The 16,903-nt window shown below is 50.9% G+C and overlaps 1 protein-coding gene across 5 annotated transcripts in view; it reads right to left on the minus strand.

Annotated features, from left to right (window-relative positions):
- CRAMP1 (cramped chromatin regulator homolog 1) overlaps positions 1 to 16,903 on the minus strand; it is a 67,688-nt gene that overhangs the window by 50,482 nt on the left and 303 nt on the right. For 4 of the 5 annotated variants that reach the window (XM_067707088.1, XM_067707086.1, XM_067707085.1 and 1 more), the window contains exons 2-3: positions 14,512 to 14,858; positions 4,151 to 4,344 (exon numbers count right to left, since the gene is read on the minus strand). In XM_067707088.1, the coding sequence (XP_067563189.1) occupies positions 4,151 to 4,344; positions 14,512 to 14,857 (540 nt within the window). In that variant the 5' untranslated portion in view covers position 14,858. Of the gene's footprint in view, positions 1 to 4,150; positions 4,345 to 7,671; positions 14,456 to 14,511; positions 14,859 to 16,903 lie in introns of those variants that run through there. The other variant, XM_067707089.1, reaches the window with a different exon arrangement.

Raw genomic sequence — 16,903 nt, forward strand, 5'->3', positions numbered from 1 at the left:
GCAGTGGAGAACCTGGGAGATGCCACCTGAATGCAGTGATCAAGGTTCACACAGCCAGGCCTGAGACAGATCACACTGCACACTCTGGACAGGACGCACCAAGGATGCACAGCAATCCCACAGTACTCTTGACAGAAAACACAAAACATGAACTTATCCGTGCGGAAACATCAGGTAAGCCCAATGAGGGGCACTCTATGAATGAACAGACTTGGAATCTTCAAAAATGTCAAGGTCGTGAGAGACCAGGAAAAAAAGGGAATACTGAGGGACCTGTCCCAGGTGGGAGGACCCAGGAGCCATGGCAACCAAATGCAACGTGGGGTCCTGAACCAGAATAGGACATCAGTGCAAATACTGATGACATTACACTAACTCTCCTCATTTTGCCGGTCACCCTGCAGTTACGTGGGTGTCAGGAAAGCGGGTTAAAGGGCATGTGAGCATTCTCTGTACTCTTTTTGCAGCTTTTTCCAACTCTGAAATCGTTTCAAAATTTAAGGTCAAGGGCTTCCCTGGTGGCGCAGTGGTTGAGAGTCTGCCTGCCGATGCAGGGGACACGGGTTCATGCCCCGGTCCGGGAGGATCCCACATGCCGCAGAGTGGCTAGGCCCGTAAGCCATGGCCGCTGAGGCTGTGTGTCCGGAGCCTGTGCTCCGCAACGGGAGAGGCCACAACAGTGAGAAGCTCATGTACCACAAAAAAAAAAAAAATTAAGGTCAAAAAGTAAAAGTGCTATGGGACTTCCCTGGCAGTCCAGTGGTTAAGACTACACGCTTCCACTGCATGGGGCACGGGTTCAATCCCTGGTCAGCGAATTAAGATCCCACATGTCGTACGGTGCAGCCAAAACAAAGAGTAAAAATCCTCAAAGAATGAAAGCTCACTCACTGTTTTAAAAGAAGCAATGGCAGGTGAACCAGAGCAAGGCAGAGCTGCACCTAAAGTGCCTTCCTCCAGCGTCCAGCTCAGGCACCACCTCTCCCACAAAACTCCCCTCAGCTCTTGACCAAGAACCGTGACGCAAACAAACACACACAGCCTCTAAATCTCAGGACTTCGTTTCATAGCTGAGTTAACGAACCCAGAGGTGACCTGACAGCCCAGATGGGGACTAGAATCTGGGCTTTGCGACTCCTCATCCCACGTTCTCAAAGGACGCTGCCTTCTGAACTCTTGTGGCATCTGTCAGCATATACCTTCTGAGAGTCCCACTTCTTCTGTGCCTGTTACGTTTTCCCAGTAAGACTGCCAGCCCCTTAGGGGGGACTTCTTTGCATTTCTATACTTAGCCATGAACTAGGTAAATAAAGCGTGGTGGCAACAACAGCAACAGTGAAAAAGGCAAAGTTGAAAGAGAAAACTATATGGAGGTGAAGCACACATTTCAAAGACTGAAACGAGAACTCGCAGTATTCGTACAGCTGTCACAGGAAACAGGAGATGCCCAGCAGCTGGATTTGCGGGACACTGGGAAGTGCAGACAGAACACGGGAGGGGAAGCACAGCAGAGATGAGGCCTCCAGCAATTATCGACCCAGTGAAAAGCAAGCAGAAGATGCTGGCCACGCGGCTGCGAGTAAGATAGGAATCAAGACTGGACAGCAATACGGACAGACAGACGTAAGAAGGGAAAAGGAAAAGTTGGCAACAGGCTTTGTGAAATGGAGTATAGAGGATGTTGAGGACAACCACGCTGGTCCAGGCGTTCATCCCACTGGTCTTCCCGCCAGCTCCCTGTCATGGGGGTCACAACCTTTACCCCTGGCCACAGGGAGGAGTCTGGGATGGGACCAGCCAAGCTGAGTTGTGCCCAGAACTGTCCTAACTAGCATGGAGGAGGGGTTGGGGAGGCACTCTCGCCCCTGGGGAGCACCTGAAGCAGGAGAGAATAAGCACAGAAATGTCACCCCCAACACACGGGGTTACAGGCAGAGGCCCAGTGACACCGTGGGAGTCCCTGCACACAGTCAGGCTTGATCCAGTCCCTCCGGCTCCCTCCCAGTTCAGTTCTGAGAGCTGCTCAATGCTCGGTCTTGCCCCTCTGCGCTACTCTGAGCTGGGTCTCTTCACTTGAGGCATAGCTCAGTCAGACGAGAGTGCATCAGAAAGGCAGGGAAGACCCTCATCAACACTGCAGAGGCCTGTGCTGAGCACCACGCCCCACGGGTGAAGATGCTCGTGGTTACATACGCCCTAGCTGACCAGCCGGTCATCACCCCACCAGAGTCCCACTGAGTTTTGGTCAGACACACGAAGCAACAGACATAAAGCCCACACTTGTGCATGCGTGCTCTCTCTCTCTCTCTCTCTCCCCCACTGAGTTTTGGTCAGACACACGCAGCAACAGACATAAAGCCCACACTTGTGCATGCGCTCTCTTGCTCTCTCTCTCACACACACACATACACACACATACAATTTGGGATACACCAATAGTACCAACCGTAGAAAGCATTAAGTGACCTGAATAGCCAATTATTAATTATTATTATTATTAAGCAAGGATTTCAGGAGACCTCAAAACACCTACCTGGTAGAAAAGTTAAAACAAGAAGCCTAGCCCGATGAGAGGGGAATGAACTAATTCCCCTGAAGAAAGGTAAGGGCAGGTCATTAACACGGATTTCTTCTGCTTTTCATCAACAACCATGTCTCCCCCACGCTCCTGCAACTGAGTAGCCAGACTGCCTGCAGAGCCCACTTTCTCCCCAAGACAGAGGGGCCACACCAAAGCAGTAACTATTTCAGGTGAGAGTCAGCAATGGCTGCTGATTCTGAGGACACTCCAGGAATCACAAGTCTTCTATGCCTAACAAACAGCTTAAAGAAGGCACCATTTGGGCATATAATCTATAAAAGAACAGCCTCTGTACTTTACCCTAGAACTGTCCAGGGAAGAAAAGGAACACACTTGAATGTGTTTGAATGACTTCGCGTCTACTGGAACAAGCCTCATGTGGACATTTCATTCTCTCCTCGGACAACAGAGTCAGGCAGCACCAACACGTGGCCTCCTCTATCCAGGAAGGGCAGAACTGAACCATCGACTCCGGAATGGGGCAGGCGAGCCACGGGAAAGCTCTGAACTCGGCTCTGCGTCCTGTTCTCTGCCCACAGTCAGGTGTCTCCTGATCTATGAACACTCCATGGCTTCAGTTCCAAAGCCTCCTTCCTCTGAGCCTTGTTTCACAGGCTTGGCTAGACTTTTCTATCACTCCAATTAGTTCACTAGTAAAAGAATAAGGCTCACTGACCAAGTAACCTACTCTTGATACTACATCCCAAAGAAGAAGTCTAAAATATGGAACGTGCACAAAGATGTCCATGGTAGCATTATTTACAACAGAATCTAGAAGGAACCACAACAATCAACAATACGAAAATGGTTAAGTAGAACAAGGACTGGCCAGAGGGTAAATATTTAGGTGTTGCAGGGCCACAGGTACTGCAGGAACCACACTGTAGTCAAAGACAATGTACAAGTGAAGAGGCTGAGCTGTGTTCCAATAAAACTTGATTTACAAAAAACAGGCAGTGAGCACGTGGGTCATAGTTGCCTTCATCTGAAGCAGAATATTTATAAGCATTAAAAAAATACTGAGCAAAAGAACTACAAAACACCACGAAAAATGCATTTAACGTTAATAAAAAAGTATGTTCTCTATAACTACAAAGATGTGGAGAAACAAAACCCGGAAGTAAAGATGGCTGGCAGGGAGCACGGCCGTTTCATTGGGCTGTGGGATGGGGGAGGAGCTTCTCTATGTTTAGGACTTGCCACTCTGTCCCCAGTCAGCTGTGATGTCTCTCTGGGTTGTGCTGGCTGCTCTGACTGATGTGGCAAGTGTCCCCTGGCCCCTCCCTCTCAGGGACATCCCTCCTGAATCGGCCCACTCAGCTGTAAGAGGAAGGCCCAGAGGGAAGGGCACCACTCTTCAGACCAGAACGTATTTCAGAGAATCTTAGAAAAGAAAAGAAGCAAACGAAAACACTTCCTAACAGCCACCTCACTAGTAACAGCTTTGAAAGTCACAGTGAGGAGGTAAGGGCCAAGGTCAGAGGTCAAGGCCTGTGCCTGGGGACCCACAGGCAAGGGGTAAGAAGCCAGGAGCTTCAGCCGCCTCCTTGGGCTGCAGGACCCACTCACCTCGTACAGCCCCTCGAAGAAGGTGTTCTTGTCCTCCGTGCTCCACGACTCCCACTGACGCCGCACCTTCTTGCCTTCTTCCTTCTCACCGCCTGAAGACCCTAAGTTCCGGGAAGAGGAGCGAGAGCCCCCTGCAGGGGCAGCGGGGGCAACCCCGGACCCATTTCCAGCTGATGATCCGCCACCGTCAGCTCCTTCGAGAGAAAGAACCATATAGCCATCTGTGTTGGAAAGCGGGCTGCCCCGGGGCCCACTCGGGCCCCGCCCCCAGCTCCACCAGTGAGTGACATTGTCCTGCCCTGACCTCTGACTCTCGAGAGAAAAGTTTAAACAGTGAGTAAAAGGAGAGCATTTATGTGGCACCACCAGAGCACAAGGACAAGGTCCCGCCAAAGCACACAGCTCCTTTCCCACTGTGAACTAAAACCACATGGCGTCTTTCCTTCTCAATTGAGGTTTGAGGTTAAATTTTTTCAAATAAATTGAAATTCAAACTCAAGAAAACATTTAAATGTATATAAGACACTACCTTCTTTGAGGTACAATCAATATTTAAATATGGACCACGTGATACCTCAGCACCTTTTAAAAGTCCTGGGACTTCCCTGGTGGTCCAGTGGTTAGGACTCCACGCTTCCACTCCAGGGGGCAAGGGTTCGATTCCTGTTCAGGGAACTAAGATCCCACATGCCGCATAGTGCGGCCAAAAAAAAAGGTCTTAAAACTCCTTTTTCCTGATCACTTTCCACCAACAAAATCTGGTGTTCTGAGAGTGACCGACAACCCACAAATGCTCTTAAAGCATCAGTTCCTAATCTCAAGACAAGTCCTTGAAAAACCCGCCAAGAGGGGAGAGCACGTAAAGTACAGCATGGGGGCACCAAACGCCAGGCCGGGACTGAGAACTCTGTGCTCCCAGGAGAATGCAGGCAATAAACCAGAGGTAAAGGTCACAGATAACAATTTTACGACCTGACCCAAACCTCCCACCCATCTCAGTTCCTTCCTCTCAGAGGGAAGGGGAACTCCCCAGCATATCCCTGTGATAACCAGCATTCTCTTTTCACGGAACTGCAGGACCATCCAATGGTGAGAAATCTGCAAACTCTGAACAACGAGGGTGAAAAGAATATCATAAAAATAAAAGTACTTTAAAAAGGAAAAGCTAAACAAATACAGATTATTGTTAAATGCTTTCTTAATGAGATAATCATGAGCTTTTCCATAAAGATCCACTTCTTTGTCAATCTGGTGGGGGCCCTGGACAGCCATGTGCACACTGGGGCTCAGGGCCACGTTTCCCTCACCCCCTTGACAGGGCTCTGCCTCCAAAGGGGATGAAAGACAATCATGAGAAATAAAAGAAATGAAAAAGTAAAAGTCCGTTATTCCACATATGTTTGCAAAGACTATCCCTGAAGAAACACAAGAGCAGGGGCTGCCTGGGGTATGGGGCAGGGGGTGTGGGGGGGAGTCAGTCTCCCCTCTTACACCTTGTTGTGTCTTTGTGCACTGTGGGTCCATGTAATTACATCAACATGAGTATCTGAAAACAGTTGATCCCATCAGTCAGCTATCAGAAAGCAGAATGTTTTCATACATGCAGAAAAAACTACTCGGCTACATGGAATGCGTTTGATTCTCTCATGTGGAAAGGTGTATCAGGCTAGCAGTGAGCTACCTTCATGAAGCGACACAAGTGGGTAACAGAAATCACTGTTCATCAGAGCTGTAGTGCCCAATTAGACAGCCACTAACAAGGCTATTTAAATTTAAATACTAATTAAAATTAAATAAAATATAAACCCCAGTTCCTCAGTCACACCAGTCTCATTTCTAGTAGTCAGTGTCCACATGTGGCCAGCTGCTCCTGTGCCGGACAGCACAGGACCTTACTATCACCGCAGAAAGTGCCACTGGCCAGCACTATATTTGAATGTTCAACCTTCACGGTCCTAAACACACTGTTACAGAATAAAACATAATCAGGTTTAAAGCGTTTCACGGCTGCTCCCTTCCCATCCCACAGGCACAACAGAACTGCACCTCAGGATCTCTGAGTTCCAGGGTGGGCAAAGGACGCACTGAACACGTGGTCTGACTTTGTCCATTCCTCACCAAACCAAATCAAACCCTGACCTAATTAATGAGCTTAGCACATCCGGAGATGTTTTCAACAGGTGTGGCAACTTAGAGCACATTTGCAGGGATAATCGGTTTCATTCCATTTCTAGTAGGTCAGAGACGCTTTGTTATGAGCTGAAGACTGGGTTATGAGTGCTGTTTAAACTCCACTCTCGGGACTTCCCTGGTGGTCCAGTGGCTAAGAGTCCCTGCTCCCAATGCAGGGGGCCCAGGTTCGATCCCTGGTCAGGGAACTAGATCCTGCATGCTGAAACTAAGATCTGGCACAGCCAAGTAAATAAATATTTAATAAATAAATAAATAAACTCCACTCTCAAAAGAAGTTCTGGTTGATTTGGAGCCCACAGTTCCTCATGTGTACTCATCTGAGGAAGGGCTGTCTGTCTACCTCTGCACCACCCACAACAAAGGATTTCAGTGTCATTTTCAACTTTTGACAAAACCCTCACTAAACTCTCTTTTTCCAAAACAATGGCAACTTGCTGACAGTCACAGCTCAGGTTTACCTTTGCCAGCCCACGCTGGTGTCAATATACTTGAAAGTAACACACACACATTGTTAAAAATTCTATAAGGCAAACGTCTTGCTGGCTTTTATGAAATTTCACTGTATTACAACACTGGTGACCTGAGACACGGAGGATGAACATTGAAGAAAAACAGAACGGAAGCGTCACTGAGCTGAAAAGGACCTAAGGGGTAGCACACAGAATACACCAAACCAGCAGATGTGAAAGAAGGTACAACAGTAAAAGTGGCTCCGTGGAGGCCCATGAGGCAGCCAACCACACTGCGGAGCAGCGAGCCACTCTCCCCCCGCCAGAGGTCAGCTGCACAGATGCTCAGCCTCTCCTGCTCTCATTTCAAAAACGGTATGTCCTCAGTAGAGGAAAATAAAGCAAAACGAACTTTCAGAAAAGAAAGCAAATCATCCTCAGGCAACCATTTCTAACATTTGATGCTAGTCATTCTAGACCTTGAATGATTTTTAAAAGTAAAGTAAAATCACAAAACTTTAGGAGGGAAGGAGAACATGGCACCTGGTACATCCCTGAAATTTCAGATAAGGAAGAGAAGAGAGAGGCATCACCGCTTTACCTCAGGCTCCTTCAAGGGCCGCAGCTCAAGCAGAAAAAAAACCAGGAAGCAGGATCAGAGACACTGGTAGAACGAGATGGTGACCCAGGAAAAGTTCAGACAAAAACAGTGATGACCGAAGGGGGAAGACAGAGAAGCAAGCAAAGAGGACAGAAGCAGCAGGAAGGTAAGGGGGGAAGACAATTTTGAACAAGACTGAGTGGGCGTGGGGGCTCTCCCTGTGGGTGGGAGTGGGTGTGTGCCCAGCCAAAAGCACAGGGCCGAAGTCAACACTCTACCTGTGTCTGTGTTTCTGAGGCCATAAAGAGGGTTAGCGAGAGTCTGCACCGTGAGACGTCAGTATCCGAGGAACCAGAAGAGAAACGATGCACAAGAATGGGAGCCCCGCAGCGAGCTCTGTGAAAGCAGGAAGAGCCACACCAGGCATCACACAGCAAAGGCTCAGTGAGAGCTTGGGAACTGACGCGGCACAGGCTGGGGGCTCCACAGTTTGCCCTGCCCCTCGCCCACCCAGGCCCCTGGGACCCAGTGCCTTCCCTCATAACCCACTTCAAGCCACAGTCCTCTAGCCGCTCAGGGGCCACCTGGCTTCTCCCCTTTCCCGTTTCTGCTGCCACTTTCCCAGGCCAGCTCCACACCACCTCTGAGCAAGATGATTCTAACAACCCCCTCTCTGGTCTCCCAGACCACCAACCCCGCCGCAGCCACTCTCCAGGGCTCACATTTGAGGGACACAGACGCATGGCCTCGGTCCACCTTTTCCACTGCCCATCCATCCATCCACTCCGGACAAGCTAGACTGCCCGCCCTCCTCCACATGCACCCTCCCAACACCCGAGCAGCAGAGAACCACCCATCTGCCTGCCAGGGAAGCCCAGACACAGGTGGAGCAGCCTACCCAACACATTGCCACCCTGCCACCGTGCCCGCGGGCCTGGATGTGAGGGACACAGAGGTGCACAGCCCCATGGAGCACGTCCAAACGCCTGCTCCCTTCCGTCCCCATGGTGTGCAGTCACCTCTTTTCAGGACGGCGAAACGGAGGCTCTGAAGGCGGGAAAGCCGTACAGTCCCTGGGCAGCAGGAGCCAAACCAGAGCCCCGGACTCACACTCCAGACCTGGGCATTGTCCTCCTGGGACACATGACATCGTGGTGGCTGCCACCGTGTCAAGGCTGCTTTGGTATTTATGACACCAGAGCCACAAAAGTCAGAAGCTAGAGGGAACTTGATCTCAACGTCCCCCTCAGTCTGACAGATGAGGAAATAAGTTCAATGACTGCCTGGTGCCACCAGACAGGGAGTGGCAGGGCTCAAGACTCCGGAGGATGCTGTGACTTAACTAGGGGAGACGCAGAGGATGTAGTCACAGTCCATCACAGCATACAATCCCGTCCTGAGCCTTCCTCTGGAGCTTGCCGAACTTCTTTCCAAGCGATATATCAAAATCCCAGAGGGACGGAAAACCCGCCGAACTCAAGGGCGTCAGAAATGTCCATCCCAGCAGGAGGGGACACACGGGCCTCCCTGACCGGCTCCACCTGCTCTAGACTAGAAGGGCATTCCTGGTGTCTTTGTGGCCACCTGCCCCTGCCCCCACCCCAGCTCGGGGCACCTCCTGGCGCAGCAGAGAGCACAGCCCGGGAGGGGCGGCACACACCATGTGGTCCCAACACGGCCCCCTCAGGTCGCGGTCAGTCCAGACGGGAGGTGCGATGCCAAGGCTCCCAGAGGTGCTTCCGTGCCTCTCATAACACACACATCCGTGTCACATGCTGAACAGCCAGACGTGGCTCAGGGGACACCCTCCCTACCAGGGCCACGCAGAGGGGAAGACGTCAAGCAAGCCAATTCCCAGTCAGAGTGTCACCCAACAGACAAATCCAAATGCCTCCCCTGGGCCTGCTGCTGCCCCGAGAGCTGCGGGCCTCCCACAAGGATCCCTCCTGGGCATTAGTCGCTCCATCTGTCTCTAGGGCCCGTCCCGGGTCCCCCTCAGCGCCCTCCACATGCAGACCAGGGCCAGCCACCCTCCAAGACTTCTTGTTCCTCCTGCAAACGAATGAGAAAAACACAACTACAATCCCTGTGTTCCTACTAAAACATATGCCCTCCTCATCGAATACTATGATGGTTTCCTAATGTTTCTGTAGGTAATTCTTGATCTCCCACCCAAACCACAGACGCCAGGAACGTCTTCTTCTCCCAGCATTTCACACGTGGTTCTTCAGTGGTAAGAACACTGCCATTACTTGATGTGATAAACTGCACACCACCATCCAGGACAAAGCTGTTTTTCACATTTGTGACTCTGCTATCTGAAATCACCCCTCTGCTATCCTTGTATCTTTGTATCACCAAAACAAGACACAACGTACTACATGAAATGAAAATCCTGAAATATGTATGGTTGGCAGGCACAAGACAATTCCAGACGTTCACGAGACACCATGGAAACAACACTGCTGTTGACACTAAAAGTCAAGGAAGTACTTGAAAATTAGCTCAGCCTTCAAACCAAAACGCAACTGTTACCTTACCTACTTGTCCATACTATCTATTCACATCTTTGATGTGAAGCAAATGCCATCTGTACAACTCTGAACTGAATCATTCACCCAGAACCTCTGGTTTACAGGTATTTTCCTCTCTGTCCTGCACGGCTACATCATGGTCTCTGAAGTGGCCTGGGCCACAGGTCTCCTGACCTACTGTGACCGGGGCGGGGGGGGGGGGGCCTGTGTCACACAACAGGACCACGTGTCATGGTTGTTATGTATTCCCCATACGTAGCATCACATGAGGAGTGTGGTGTGTACTGGACAGAGGTGGGAGAATGTCCTAGCTTCCCTCCTCTTCTCCCAACAAGGTCTGAGGGCTTTCACAGAGCTTGACGTCCCCACCCAGGTGGGACACTGGGATGACAGTCGTCATGTACTGGATCAGACTGGGCACAAGAACCACAGAGCTCCAGCCTTGGTGGTTTCAAGAGGGTCAGATGTGTCCCCCTGCCCTCAGAGGGTACAGGAAGCAGGGACTTCACCCAGCCGCCCAGGCCTGGCCCAAGTGCCTGGTGAGGGAGGACAAGAGTGACCGCAGTGCAGACTGTAGGTGAAGCCACACCAAGCCCGGGGCCTCCGAGAAGCAAGGGCTAAGCAGAGCCCGCCAGGGAGACAACTGCCCTGACTTCGGGCACTGTACCCCAGGACCCCAGTCATCCTGCACGGCAGACTCCTTCGCCCCTGAGTTAAGTGCAGCTTCAGCCGCTGGCGTACCGGACCCACTTTGAAAGTAAGGAACCTGAAGTTCAGGCAGGTTGAGCACCTCTCCGCTGCCCCCAGCTGAACTGGACACAGGGGCTCTGGGTGGGGAAACCGGGTCTCCTGACTGCTGGCTCACCCTTCTTCCCTAAAGGACAACCTTCTCCCAAAGGTCGACCGCCTCGGGGTGAGGTACCTCATAAGATGTCTTTTAAAAACACCTAGAAGCTACAGGCAGGCCCCAGATTATGAAAAATATACTTTCTGTACACTGATTCACTAATTCTTAAGCACAAGCACAGTAAAGCCAGGTGACACCACCCGACTGTGGAGACGGTGCATCTTAGGACTGGCTCCCCCGACTCTGTGGAACAAAGTACCTGGGTGGGGGAGGGAAACGGACAGCAATGGAAACGGAGGGTCTGACTCTGCCTCCACCTCAGGCATCCCCTCAGCCCAACTGTCCTGCCAGGGCAGCAACTTCAGGGCATTCCTGGGACCTCTACCCCCTACCTCCCGACAGGTGACCTCCTCCCACCCTGTCCACCTGTTCAAACTCAGCCTGCAGCTCCCCTGACCTCGCAGCCAGGCACATTTTCCCTAAGAGAAGCCTGTTACTCAGCCATGCAGGGCTTCACAGCATTATTTATTGCGGTGAGGCAGGCACTAGCATTATCCCCATTTATAGACCGAGAAATTGAGATGCACTATTTCGCCCAGAATTATCCAGATTGTGAACTGGCAAAACGGGGAAGGGCATGAGGGCTGTTTCCTGGCCCGTGTTTCCAAAGACTGTGAATCCAGTCTCAAGTGTGCCCTCAGGCCACTCTGGGCACATGGTAGGGCCAGAGGAGCATTTATTTTGGTATCAAGCAGATCCACTGGTTTCTGATCTGCAGCTTACCTTCTGTCTAGCTAAGCACGCTGTTTGAACAACAAACCCCAGTGTCTGCACACATTTAAAAGCTAAGCAACAAAAATGCAAGATGCTTGGTGCACTGGCACTAAACCATTGCTACCTTCCCTTTACCAACTCAAAAAAAATTTAATTCAGACATGTACTACAAAAAAATTTATTTTTTACTGAAGTTGGCAAGAGTCTATTCTTATAAAAAAAGAAAAGACATATTTGTGTGGAGAGAAGCCAAATGAGAACTTCCTTTCCTCCACAAGCCTTTTCCTCCCAAACCCACAGCAAAGTTCTCCATCCATTAAAATTGAAACTGGAAAGCGGTAAGTAATCAGCCAAAGGGACCTCCCACAGCTAGGCTGTGATTATTTCTCAAATATAATGGAAATTTTATTTTTCTGAAGTGAAAAAACTGTAAAATGCCAGTACTGTTCACTCCCTTACTGGTCCATGCTCATCACTCCAGGTGGAGATTTCCATGGTCGGTAAGACAAATAGCTCCTCCAAGAATCCTTTCCAAAGGTTACGGGCATGCTGTCACAACTGACCTTCTTTCTGCCTGTTAAGGGGGCCGTGAGGGAAGCAGAGTTGCCCTGAGGCAGGAAGGGGGATGTCCTGGGCGTGGTAAGTGCATCCAAAGGAAGCTCAAGGCACATCCCAGAGGAGGCCTCACTAGAAAGCTCAAGGCCAGAAGCAGGCCGAGAAGTTCTGTGAAGCAGAGGAAACATGCTTTCTACTCCTCTCCTAAATGCCACCATTACAGTTTAGCTTTATTATTCACTTAAACAAACATCTGCTTGCTAAAATAGGAAAATGCATAAGTCACAAGAAGCACAAATTCTAACAACTCTCCATTTTACTAATGGAAAGTGGATTGCTGCTCCAAGCCACACCTTGGGCAAGAACCAAGAACAGATCTGACACAAGGCTAACCCAGGAAACCTTCTCCATCCGAGCCACACTCAAGTATGCAAACGAAAGCAAACTTCTCCTCACCTGACTGCCAAAATTCTAACTGAAGTTTCAGCATCACTTCACCTCACATACAGGTAGTCATTTACAGGGGACAGAGCACTTTCACGCCAGCGCCTCGTTTCATTTTAGCAGCCACACGTGCAGAGAGTGGAGCAGTCAGTCCCTGCTGTTCCTCCTTTCACAGGTGAGGATGCCTCTCCAACAGAAAAGCAGGCTTGAAGTCAAGCAAGCAGACCAAGGTCAGAGGACCAGAGGAATGAGGCCAAGAACTTGATTGGGCACCAGAGCCAGGGCTTCTGAAGCCACAAACAAACCCTCGAAGGAACCACAGCAGCTCACACATAATAACTTACACATATCTGTAACTGGGAACGAAAACCTATTTTTTTACAAAACAAAGCCAATAAAACAAATTAACATTTCCCTAATTGATCAGCAACTTTCACACCAAAATAAGCTTCTATGAGGCAAGTTTTGACTTCTGAAACATACAGAATGACCTTATACGTACATCTTCAAGTAAGTATACTTACATCAAAAGTCTACCAAAAAACCAAGTAAGGCCATGATTTCAGAGGCCAGTCCTCCTCAGCTGAGAAGGAGGCAGAAGCAGCAAGCCTAACTGCACACATTTGGCCCAGATCTCCAAAATGGGCCCTCCATTAGCGCCTGAGGTATTTCCTTCTTAAAATTATCAGGACCACGTAGTAAATTTAAATTGCCATTTCCCAAGGAGCTAACTGACAGTTTTTTCATGCAGAACTCACTAGAAAATGGTGTTACATTTGCTACCTATAAAAATGCTGCAAATGTGGCCTGAAACAAAAGGGATGTTAAGAACAATTCACTTGGACTTCCCTGGTGGCGCCGTGGTTAAAAATCCGCCTGCCAATGCAGGGGACACAGGTTCGATCCCTGGTCCGGGAAGACCCCACATGCCACAGAGCAACTAAGCCTGTGCACCACAACTACTGAGCATGTGCTCTAGAGACTGCGGGCCACAACTACTGAGCCTGCGTGCCACAACTACTGAAGCCCGTGCACCTAGAGCCTGCGCTCTGCAACAAGAGAAGCCACCGCAATGAGAAGCCCGCACACCGCAACGAAAAGTATCCCCCGCTCGCCGCAACTACAGAAAGCCCGTGCACAGCAAGGAAGACCTAACACAGCCAAAAATAAATAACCAAATTTATTAAAAAAAAAAAAAATTCACTTGTACAATTAACAAAAAGCAGAATGCTAAAATATAAATAGACACAAGCAGAAAACAATGGGGAACTGGCAGATCGGGAACAAAAAAGCCGTAATATTCTCAACAACCTGAGAATACCACGACCAATACTGTAGACTGTTACTCATTTACATCAGGCCACAGATGTTTTCACCACTTACTACACCAGGGGAGATGTTTTCATGGCACCCAAGGAAACCTTAGTTGAAACTCAAAGGCCACATCTTGATGCCCTTAAAATTTTCAAGCCTAGCATACTTGAAGTGGAGGGTGATGAGCCCAAGTCAGACCCTTCGGATCACTCATTTTCGGCTTATCAATCTTTCCCCAAATGAGTTTCAAAAGCCCATTTCTTTGTTGTATTTCCACACATCTGAGTCTGGGGAAGAGATACAGCACGTATTTTCTCAATCTATTTCTAAACTATTGTCTGCTGTTTAAAATAACCTACCATATAAATCATCAAGGAGCCTTGGGGGGAAAAAACCCAACCTTCAGAAATCTATTGTGTTTGCCCAGAGAAGGAATACTTACTGCCTCTTAACATAGTTTAAATACAGAAAGAGTCTCTTTGGAGGAGGAAAGGGTCATGTCCCCCTGCAAAGTGCCACCTAAAGTGTGGGTGCTGGACAAATGTGGGAGCAGGAGCTGGGTGGAGGCAGGGAGGCGGGGAGGGAAGGGTCCCTTCTCCACCCCCGGGGAGCGCAGGGCACACCCTGAAAGGGGCTGGGGTCCCCCGTACCTTTTCCGCGGGGCCCTGAGCTGCCCGCGCTGCTGCTCCCCCCGGCGCAGGACGAGTCCTTCCTGAGCCTCTTGCTTTGCGGCCTCACGCTGGACCTGAGGAAGTGGTGCTGGTCCTGGGGGCAGGCGGGCGGCGGGGACGGGGCCTGCGGGCCGCCCGAGGGGGCCTGGGGGCCGTCGCCGCCGTCCCGGGGGGTCTTGCCGTCCCTCTTTGTGCCACCGCTCTCCTCGGCCGCGTCCCCGCTGCCGGGCCCCTCTCCTTCCAGCGAGTCCTCATCGGCCGACCTCTTGCCCAGCCTCTTGAGCCCTTCCTCCCCGCCGCCGCCGTCTCCCAACTTCACTGTCATCCTGGCCGGGGAGGGGAAGAGGGGACCCCGGTGAGGCGCGCGGCCCGCAGCCTGCGAGAAGTTTAGCCGCACCGATCCCCTCTCAACATGGCCGCCGTTGTTTGTTCCAGATCCCCTCCCGCGGCCCGCCCGCCCCAGCCCGGCCAGCCGGGCCTGAGCCGCCGCCCGCCCGACCCCAGCCCGGACCCCCGCGCGCCCGCCCGCCCGACGTCCAGGAAACGGCGGCCGGCGGCGAGGAGGCGGCGGGGCGGCAGCTGGGCGGCCGCACCCGGACGGCCCTGCCCGTGCGGCGCCCCGGCCCGGGGTCGGGAAGGGGGCATGTGGCCCGGGCTGGGGTCCCGGGGTCCCGGAGCCACCTACCCAGCGGGCCCACGGCTCATGGCCTGCGCGCTGGGCAGCCCGCGCGCCGGCCTCGCTCCCAGCGCTGCCTGGGCCGGCCTGGCCTCCGCGCCCGCGTCCCCCGACCCCACCCCTCCCCGCCCCCCAAAACGCACAGGACTCCGGGCCCGCGCACCTGCCCCGCAAGCCTGCCCCCAAAGTTAGCCCCGGAGCGGGGTCGAGGGGCCCGGATCGACCCCGGCAGGGGAGAGGCGCGGGCTCGCCTGCGTGCACAGGGAACTCCATGGTGGCCCGCGGCTGCCGGTCCGCCTGCTTATTTTAAAACAGACATAAAGAATAATAAGCTCGGGGTTTCTGGGAATCTTGCTTCGGAGGGTGGGATATGTGTGCTGCTGCGGGGATTTACGAATTGAAAATGCTTTTGCAACAAAGGAGCCTGTTGCATGGAACAGGTTGGAGCCACCTATGAAAGTGACAGCACAGTTATGTCCAGGTAAGAATGGATAAAAGAGAATTGTGTTAAAACTCTCGGTAACCATGAATAAAAATCTCGCATTAACTTTGTTACCCTCTGTTGTGAGCAATGTCAACAACAAAATGTGACAACTCTAAAATGTGGACCAAAAAGCAGATCCACTCAGTTTATGCAAAGAGAATCAGACACTATCAATATTGTAAACCCAGAAATAGTCAGTAATGTGTACATGCGATGAAGCAAGAAAGATCAACAGGTGTTGATACTATGCCCAAACTCTGTTTGACATGCTCAACACGACTGCTGAGAATGGGAACATTTTCATTTAAAAGGAAAATGAGAGCAAGACATCAAGGCCAACAATGAAATACATTAACAGGAGTAAGGACCTTTCAAAGAAAGATTTAGAAATGATTAAAATCATGACAATATCTGCTACTGCTCTTAAGTATTATGCCTCAAAACTATCTGTTACAGCATTCATCTGTTGAAATTGATGTCATAAATCATCTGAATTCATACCAGTTTAAAAAAAAAACCTGCCAAAGAATAGAACTATACAAGACAGATACTACCCAAACTTAAAGGACTTCATGGCATAGGACATTTCACTATTCACTTATCCTATCCATTTCTGCTTAAGAAACCTGAAAATATCCTAAAGGGCCTTCCTCTGGGTTATAATGTGGAAAACCCTATCCCCAGGGACCTATCATCCCAAAGCTACCCACATAACCCAGGACCCGGGCAAAGGTTACATCAGCTGCAACAGAATAAACTTGCCCGTTCGCCAGGTTGAATATTGGAAGACACTAAACTGAATACAAAAGGACGTTGCTTTTCAGAATTAAAAAGATATTAACACATTTCAGTTTTCCCTGAAGGGAAAAAGAAAACATGGAGATGGAATCCTTTTACCCAATACCTCCAACCTTACTTCCTGACAGTGCACAGAGGTGGGATCACCTCAAACCCAATCCCGGCTGGTCAGCATTTGCCACATTTCGGGAAAGGAAAAGCAAAACCTTCCCTCTCCGGCGGATTTCTGGCTGCACACAAAGAGCGCTGTCAACGCAACACTTGTGAGTCCGGGCTCCCGCGAGCCGCCCCGACAAAGCACCGCGTAGTAACCACCGCCGCCAGGGCTTAGGCCACTTCTCCCTCAGCCCCGCTCCGGCTGGGATCCGGGCCTCGCCGTGACGGCCGGTCGGGGTGGCCCACCCAACCCGAGC

The sequence above is a fragment of the Pseudorca crassidens genome, chromosome 15 (assembly GCF_039906515.1).
Source record: "Pseudorca crassidens isolate mPseCra1 chromosome 15, mPseCra1.hap1, whole genome shotgun sequence".
In the NCBI taxonomy this organism is placed as follows: domain Eukaryota; kingdom Metazoa; phylum Chordata; class Mammalia; order Artiodactyla; family Delphinidae; genus Pseudorca; species Pseudorca crassidens.